This window comes from Corylus avellana, chromosome ca9 (genome assembly GCF_901000735.1).
Source record: "Corylus avellana chromosome ca9, CavTom2PMs-1.0".
NCBI lineage: Eukaryota > Viridiplantae > Streptophyta > Magnoliopsida > Fagales > Betulaceae > Corylus > Corylus avellana.
Genome location: NC_081549.1, coordinates 14,921,071 through 14,930,813, shown reverse-complemented (window position 1 = coordinate 14,930,813; position 9,743 = coordinate 14,921,071). Strand labels below are relative to the sequence as shown.

The following is a 9,743-nucleotide window of genomic DNA, read 5'->3' as shown; positions in this document are numbered from 1 at the left end:
TTTATATAACACCGGAGTCCGGTGCATTATATTTTTATTGTTTAAATATTATTTTAATTATATTTTATAATATTATAGCACCGGCATGTATACTGTTTATGCACACCAATGTTATATAAATTACTACTCGATTTTCTCCGTCTCTTTCTTACCCTTTATTCCATCCTTACCTCTGAATAATTACGTCATAAATCTTCGGAACTTAAAAGTTATGTATTTTTTTTTTTTTTTATCTAAAAGCACTCACGATGGTTTATGTAAATTTTTATACAAAATCAATATCTAAAACTCATTTTATAAAGAGATGTGGAGAGAAAAATAGTAGGAGAAAATTTTGGAAAAAGAGAGATGTATAAAAGAAATAATAGGAGAAAATTTTGGGAAAAGATATGTGGATAAAGAAATAGTATATTAATGAGATGGATATGTAAACAGTGTCCGCTACATATAGCGGTGAATTGTTCACAAATGCAAAAAATAAAAAATAAAAAAAATAAAGAAGTATTTTGTATTTGAGATGCATAATCTAATGTAGAGGGTTTTTTAGAAATGGCTAAGCTATTATGAGAGCACTCATAAATAGTCACAATGGAGGAACCAAATTGTATTTTTATCTAAAATAGCTAATCAGATTTGTAAAAAATTCCAACATTAGATTTGCAAAAAAAAAAATACAATTTATTTTTTTATTTTTTATTTTTTGACATGAATTTATTTTTTTATTGTTTATCTCATATGTTTTCTCTTTTCCCAAATTTTTCTCCTACTATTTCTCTCTACACATGTCGCTTTTCCTAAAATTGATAAATAAGATCTTTAAGAAAAATACAATCCTTTAAAAAATAAAAAATAAAATAAATAAATAAATAAATGATATAGTCATATAGATAAAAATATAACTAATTGGATGTAGGAAGCCTTTAAAAACCCATTAGTTAAATTAGATAAAGTGAGTTTTGGGTATCCATTTTGAATAAAAATTTACATAAGCCATTGTGAGTGCTCTAATTATATTCAAGTTTTAATTACAAAAATGTTTGTATGGATTTATATTCCTACAAATTTAAATAAACTATAGATTTTAAAAATTATGCAAATTTAGTTATAGGCTTTAATTTTTCGGAAAAAAAAAATCAAAAAAGTAATTATATGACACGTGGCACAATGTAATTGGTGCTGACGTGGCGTTCCATTAAGTTTTGGTCGAAATTTTAACAGAGGTATCATTTTCGTCTTTATGAAAACCGCATGTACCTCCTATAATAGAAATGAAAACCTAAAGAGCAAAAAATAAAAAGTTCAAACCCTAAAGGAGTTTTTAATATTTAACACATAATATAATCGTAATAAATAATTATAGTTTTATGAAAATATTATTATTTTGTAGGTATTTCATATTTGGCGTTCGTATGAAGAATACATTATTCTTCAGGAACTGTTAATTTGAGTTTCTAGTATTTTTTTACTAATAAATTCTGACATGGAGATTTTTAATGATTTGAAAACTATTAAGGATTGAGATCTACGGCAAATGTTTACGTCTCAAGCGTAGAGCATCCTGAGCATAGCGATGTGAAAGTTGCAACTTGCAAGGCAAAAGAAAAATAAAAATAAAGGAAAAAATATATTCTTGACTTATCATTTATTTTACACTTGCACCTTAAAACTTTAAAAAGTGATATTATTGAAACCTTTTATAGACTTATACTACCACCGTGCATCAAATTAGGCATTTTTACATTTTTCTTTATCCGGCTCAAGACTATGATTTATACTATAATTTTTCCTTAGAGATAGCAAATAAAGGGATTATTCTTAATTGTGTTTGGTTGAAAAGCAACCAGCATCAAGCTCTGATGTCTTATATTATGATTGAGTATCTCTAAGGCGTAAAAGAAAATACTTTTAGTTAGACAGGAGAAAACTTATTTAATTTATGTAAAATAGTTTTTTCTAAACCGCAAAACATTTTCTGAGTTTAAACTTCTCATTACCAAATTGACAAACCCCAGCCAAAACGTTGCTGGTACCCCGTCAGGACTTCATTGGGTCACCACAGGGACCCGTTGGGACTCACCATCACTCGCTAGGACCCAGCCATGCCAAATAAAATATTTTCCTTTGTCTTTGAGTCTTTGACTAATTCTCTGTTAACAATTTCAAAAGGCAGAGTTTTGTATATATATATATATATATAGTAATCTCAAAACATAATTAACGAAAACTCAATTTTTTAAAAATGCAATCAAACATTTGATAAAATTGGTTTAAAATCATGTGTTTTTAAAAACATGTTCCCTTACTTGTGGCTTGAAAACATGTTTTCTTTTTGGTTTCAAATGCACTTTTCAAGCAAAATACTTCCAGCAATTTGCTTTAAATTGTATGTTTGGTCCACAAAATCGCAATGCCAAACACACCCAGAGCAAACGAGGGCTTGGGGTCGAAAGCCACATGCGCACAACAAATGACTCCCATCAGATTATAGAAATCAAACCATGAAGCAAAATGAAACCTAAATTGCAGTGACAAGTTCCTTTCTCCTTTTTCATGTTCTTCTGTGACATCATAAATAGTAGTACTACTCCCAAAAAAAAGGTCACCCCAACTGCCCCCACAAAGTGTAGATGTTACCACCAAAAAATATATAAACCTCTGAATCAACCAAAACTTGTGAAACCAATAATTTTACTGCTCACTGTCGTTGGACCTGCGATAAGGTATGTATCTGTGGTCCTTCGCAGCATTTTTCCTTCTTCTTTTCTCAATAAAGGCATCAAGCTTGCCTGATGCCTGAGCAAATTTTTGGGAAAAAAAAAGGTAATTAGTGAACTAAAAGCTGTAATAGTTTTTGTATCACAACAAAAGTTGAATATATGCCTTGAGATCTCCAATCAATTGAACAAAACTATAACAAACAAACAAACAACCATACCTTGAGATTTTCATATTTCTCAATAAGCCTTTGCTGCCGAAGTGCACCTGCAAATAAAAGAACCAAGTCAATGGTGAGCTCGTTTCCACACCATCAGCACGGCATCTTAGAAGTGCCAAAATATGAAAAACAGTGACAATACAAATGAATGTGAACGGCAATGCACCTTGAAAGTACTTAAGCACAACCAAAAAAGGGGAAACATGTTGCTTTGATCACATATCATAGAACCATTGTTTCAGAAAACAGAACTTACTCACTTGCCACTTCTTATCATCACTATTCCCAAAACACTACCACTAACACTTTTTCCAATACCACAGACATAAGTTTACAACAACAAAAATATACACCACATCTCCACCATCACCATTAATACTAGTGCAAAGCCCCACACTGCCATTATACCAAAACCACCACACAACTCAATCCCATACTCATATGCATTCTCAACGAACTATTTTGCTTGGTTATAAAAAAAACAAGCTCGGACTACTCGGTGTCAGAACTTTGGTTCAGAAGCTTGAATTACCAACATAAGGCGATGGCTACAAAAGTAGCACTAAGCTCCATGTAATCCAAGGCTAAGTGCTTCTTGTTATTTTAATTCCGAATTTCCACAGGTATATGGGTCCCCTCTTATAACAAAGCTAAGACCAAGAGACTATCAATTTAAAAAGTTTATAGATAATTTGCTTTTCTTCCGTATGGGACACGCTCTCCACAAGCATAGACAAATGGTGTCACAAAGAGAGAGATAGGGAGGAGGATAACATTACTTTTCGAGAGATAAAATGGCTGTTTCCCTTTCTTCGCTGCTTCTCTCTCTTTCTTCTTGTGCTCAGCCAGAATTGCTGCCTCAGTTTGCCGACTTGACTCAGATTTTAACTGCTTGTCCTGAAAAGGTGACCCATGGGAAGAAAATTAATATTTAAACACACTAGTATTTCCAGAGAAACAAAACAAAATGAAGAGGAATTTACAACATAGTAAGATAGATGGACAGAATCAATGTTACATTTCATTCCAAAAGGGCCAGCACTTACAATCCAAGATAAGCGGTTCTTTAATTCACCAATGACTTCGGGATCATTCAATTTCCGTAATTGCTTCCGTAGTTTCTGTTATATCCAAAATAGAGTGTACAGAAGAGAAGTCAACACAGAAGGAGAATAAATTGGAAAAAAAAAATTAAATTAAATAGATCATAAATTTAAAAGCTTACCTCTTTTTCAGCAGGAAGATTGCCTCTCTTTCAGCAGGTGACCAACAGTAAAAAAATTAATAAGTAAACGCACTAATATTTCTAGGAGACGTAAACATTTAGAGGAATATATAGCATGGTGAGATAAAAGAACAGGCCAATGACATTTAGGTCAAATGGCACTTCACCACCCAAAAGAATGGGGTAGTTACCAAAAAACAATGGTTAAATAAACAACTAGAATCAATATTACATTTCTTTCCGAAAGGGAAGGCACCTACCATCCAAGATATGCTGCTTTTAAATCTACTGACGGCATCTGGATCCTTGGATTTGTCTAATTTCTTCTGTTCTTCCTGTTATATCCACAATAAAGTTCACAAAAGAGAAATAAACAAACAAGTACAATAAATTCAACACAGAATTCACATACTTCATAAATTGAATAGATTACCTCAATTATCTCATGATCATATTTCTTAAATAGAAAATTATATTTGCTCCTAAACCTGTAAGATCCAATAGACGACATATTATTCACATGAAAAAAATTGCTTATACAAAAAATTAAAGAAACTATGGGAATATGTACAATTGTACTTCGTAGTGATGGAAGAAAACAACCAACATGTAAATGATCTACAATATTTATAGTTGGCAATCACTTAAAGCCTAACAACAGATAATTTTAACTACAGCCTCAAGAATGGATTGGTTGGAAAAGGAACAAAAAAAAAGCTGAGAGGTTTTGAACCGACACTGCAGGCCTAAATACACATAATACATACATAGATATATATATTTCTCAATAGACACTAGATTAGAAGCAATCACTTAGACCTACACTTGGAAAAGCATAAAATATAATATTTGTGAGAATGTGAAATCAGGATTCAAACCAGAGAAGAGATAACAATATTTTATCATTTGAACAAGCCACAACCTAAATATCAAGGTTTACACTTTCCTGTAAACTTGCTCTCACTAACTCCTTACTCAAGGGATACCAGATTATTATTCTAGTAAAACGTAAGGTAAAGTACCTTCAAGATAATTTTACAAACTTTGAGCAGACCCACCAAAAAAAAAAAAAAGAAGAAGAAGAAGAAGATAGTGATCCAAAATATGGTGAATTGAGTTAAATCCCAAGAAAACAACCAAAATCATATACTTAACAAAAACCAAAAAAGTCACACACACAGAGAGAGAGATAAGCGGACTCACTGCTTCGGATCAAATGTACCACATAAAGATTCAAAACGGGGGTCACGTGTGACCTGAAAAAGAAAAATACAAAATGTCATACATCAATATAAAAGAACTTACGCAGAAAGCCATAGTTGCTTGCTATAAATTGATAAACTTCTCCACCATTACTCTCCCATAAACCCTTGGCAACCAAACATATCATAACCCACAAAAGAAAAAAGATACTCAATTCACAAAACCCATATATTACAAAGCAAAACAAATCTCATTCATTCAGTTTCAACCGCAAAACAATTACACAAAGACTGAACACTACCCCATCAATATCCTCTAGAAAACAACCAACAACAAAGTTTTCATGAAAAACAACATTAGCTCAATCAAACTCACCCTCTTGGGAGCTTGGATCACCTCTCTGAGCCTACTCACCGGCTTCTTGCTACTCACTTCCGTCGGCCTACACACAATTCCACAAAATCAGCCACTTCCAACACACTATCCAAAACTACTAAGCCAACAAAACCAAACAAACAAAATTACCCAAACCCACAAGCCAATAGTCACCTATTCTTGTTCAACCGCCCAGATTTCTTTTCTTGATTTGGCTTTTTATACACCGAATGTGACCCGTCCAAACGCGCTTTTAGCATTTCTTCGATTGTCACATCTGCGAGCTCGCGCTCTATCTCCTCTTCCTCCTCCTCCTATTCAAAATTCAATCAAAATTTCAAATTTTAACCGTTATAAATAGACAAATGTTTAGAAAAAATCCAATAACTGAACATAAACAACTTAAATTGGAAAAAAAACAACCAAAAAAGGGAAACCCACAATTTCAGAAGAGGATGATTCGTGTTCAACATCATTGTCCTCGAATTGGGTTTTGCTTGAACTGGCAATTAGGTTGTCGCGTGTCTTCATTTTTCAACCTCTGAATCAAATTTGTTCGTTTGCCCGAAAACTTAAATTGCTGTGCAATGAAAAATCAGATTGAGGAATGCATAAGTTTGCTATTTCCTTTGATAAATATATGCAAGTTGAGAGAATATATATAATATAATTCTGAGGGTAGTAAGTGAAAGAAAGTCTTAAACTGAGCTCTGCTGGAGTGAAAGGGAGGGGAAACAAAATGAAAAACCCCAAAGGTGACTGACATTGAGGGTATCGCTCGTTGAAGGCAACTAAAAGGGCGCAGCGATTTTAAAATGTATGATTTCAAAATGAGATTTTTAAAAACACAATTAAGCTTTTAGCAAAATGACTGGCCTTTAAAATTGTAGTTCAACTTTTAAAATTCTATGTTTTCTATCATCGTTTTCAAATTGCAATTTTTTAAAAACACAATTTCAAACAATTTTATTTTCTACGATTTGGTTTAAAATCACCCTTTTTGTCAATAAAATAACAATCCCAAGGATTCAACACAAACTTAACAGAATAGGATTAAGAGGCGTGACATGTTTACTTAAATGAGTTTATGTTTACTTTAAGTCACATCATTTTTAGAGTGACACGAGGAATTTCTCTTGTACACCCATACTTCTACATGAGACTTGTATCATACATGTGCTAAAAGTATGGGTGTAAACCCAGCTCCGGTTATCGGTTATTGTCTAAAATCGTTAACTGGAACTGAGGTAGCTGCTTGGGCAAATTTTAAAAAACGAAATCGGTAATCAGCTACCAGTTACCCAGTTACCGGTTGGTAGCCGGTTATCCGGACTTGTATTCGGATCTTTAAAAAATTGGATATTTTTTGTTTGTTTTGAGTATTGTGCCTACTTTTTGGGCTTAATTTAGCATTTTTGGCCTTTTTTAAAAAATAATTATAATTTTTGTGGTCAAATAAGCAGGCTTTGTTATGCTTTTTTAAAAAAAACAAAAACAAAAGAAGTAAGATATATATATATATATACTCACCCAGTTACCAGTTATAACCGGGTGTATATAAATGCAAAAACCAGTAACCAGACCGGTAGGACACTTACCGATTATTTCCAACCGCTTTTAAAAGCGTTTGGCGGGTTACGGGTTCATGGCCGGCTATAACCAACCGGATTTACACCCCTAACTTAAAGAGTTTAGTTTACTAGGTATAATAAGTCCCAATTTGAATGGTAACTATAATCCAAATATGTAGGAAAGTAATATACTTCGAATAATGTTCAACATATGCTATTAGGGCTGTACTCGAGCTGAGCTGAGCCGGGAATCAGATTTCCAGGATCAGCTCATTTAAGAAGGCAAATAAACGAGCCGAGCTTGAAACCCCTGGCTCACACTCGGCTCGATGAGAATTTTGACACACTCGGGATCGCGAAAGGGCACTTTCGAGCCGAGTCAAGCCCTCGATTGGCTCGACTTGGCTTGAGCTCAAGTTAGAAACCAAAGTTTCAACCGCATAAAATTGAGCTCAAGCTTGGTTAAGAAGCTCGTTCGCTCGGCTTGTTTAAGGCTCATTAAGATTAATAGGTAATTTTTTTTTTCTAAAACAGTTAAAATTCAACACTGAATCAGGTAAGATTCCAAAAGCCAATTATAAATCAGTTAAGATTCACTAAATCAGGTAAAATTCAGGACAATTAAAACAGGGCCATGATTCATGGGAAAACCTAAAACTAAGTAACTTACAATTGCAGAAATTATAAACACCTGAAATTACATGCTTACAGGACAAGTATATGAAGGCCTTACAAATTACAAGCAACTTCAAATTGAAGAAAACAAATTTAATTACAAACAGCCCCAGCCTCACCAACAGCGGGAGAGACAGTTTTAATAGGTTGATATGGACCAGTTAGGGGTCTAAACGAGCCGAGCTTGGGCGAGCTTGGCTTGTCCGGGCTCGGCTCGTTTACTTTGAGGCCAGGCTCGAGCTCGACACGAGCCTAGAAATGTTGCTTGAGCTCGGCTCGATAGGGTTGGAACCCTGTTCGAGCTCGAGCTCGAGCTCAAGCTCGATTAATTTTGGGATGTATGTGTACATGCATTTGGCAAAAATGATTCAATCCTAGAATTCAATATTATGTGAAAGACCAACACCCATCTGTTTAATAAGACGAAGATACTTTTTCTGCTCTAATTTCATCTAACACAAACCATAATTCAGTAAAAAACAGAAACCCCAATACCTATCTATCCAAAAATATTTACACATTTTTCTGGGCAACCAAACAAACACATCAAACGGCAAAACCCCAAACCATCCACCACCCAAGAAGAAACGGAGAAAAAAAAACCCAAAAAGAAAAGAAAAACCCACAAATCTTATCACCTCCTCCGCCTCCAATCCGCGGCGTACTGCGAGAGTGAAACGACCTCCGCGAGCGGCGTGGACAGCGGGGTTGGCAGCGGCAAGTTCCTGGAAACCGGGCACGAGCCGTTCAGCTTCAGCCAGGCGTCGAGGTGTGTGGTTGCTGCGGTGGTGGTGGTGGTTGCTGTTGGGGGCACTGGGGGAGTGGTGGGAGCGGCAACAGAGATAGGAGGCGAGGAGGATGGTAGAGACTGTGAGAGGAGAGTCGAGAGAATGGAGAGATCAGAGATGATAGATTTAGGTAAAATTTGGGTTCTCTAATTTGCTCGCATTATGGAATTAATCCTGGAATAACCTGGAATTAATCCTCTGTGTACGTCTAATAGTGAGACCGGTTCCATGCAAGCATAGTAGATGATCTAGACCGTTTATTAGGATCTTGACTTTCTTATTCAATTTAGAACGTCAGATTAATGAGCTTATTATGTCATGTGGAGCACCATATAATTCTTTCAAATTGGTTTAGATCAAATTCAACGGCCAAGATTAAATTCAATTAAATCTAACAGTTACGATTAAATTCAATAAAAAATTCAAAATTCAAAATTTATGAATTAGGAATAAAAATTGTGTTACGTAATATTATTTAGGGTCACTTTGTTATTTCAATTTCAATAACTACGATTTTAAAAATTGTGTTTTTTTCAATCGTGTATTTTTTTTTTCTTCATATTTTAGATTAAGTATTTTTTAAATCACAATGTAAAACGCTTTATGTCACACACTCACACACACTAATCACTATTATCATATTACATATAGTATTATTTAGTTAATATGTTAAAATGTTAATGATTAACACGGGTCAAGTATATAATGTCAATATTAATATATATTGTATCATTATATGGATCAATAATAATTTTTATATACTTATATTTTATGATCCCATGATCACAATTCATGACATATATATGATTTAAATTCAAATTGTTAAGTTTTTACTTACTACAAATTGTGATTACTATATACATATATACATATACATATAGCATGGTGAGATAAAGGAACAGGCCAATGACATTTAGGTCAAATGGCACTTCACCACCCAAAAGAACGGGGTAGTGGGTGAATTCAAGTCA

General features: G+C 34.0%; 1 protein-coding gene across 1 annotated transcript; it reads right to left on the bottom strand.

Moving 5' to 3' along the window:
• Positions 1-2,499: 2,499 nt before the first annotated feature.
• Positions 2,500-8,703, bottom strand: LOC132191867 (uncharacterized). Its single transcript, XM_059606983.1, has 12 exons — positions 8,617-8,703; positions 6,180-6,320; positions 5,913-6,052; positions 5,739-5,805; positions 5,364-5,416; positions 4,594-4,648; positions 4,421-4,495; positions 4,161-4,187; positions 3,982-4,056; positions 3,715-3,832; positions 2,936-2,982; positions 2,500-2,793 (listed from the first exon to the last, which is right to left on the bottom strand). Exons 2-12 carry the CDS (start codon positions 6,267-6,269, stop codon positions 2,689-2,691), a joined length of 852 nt encoding a protein of 283 aa, XP_059462966.1. The 5' UTR covers positions 6,270-6,320; positions 8,617-8,703; the 3' UTR covers positions 2,500-2,688.
• Positions 8,704-9,743: the final 1,040 nt, after the last annotated feature.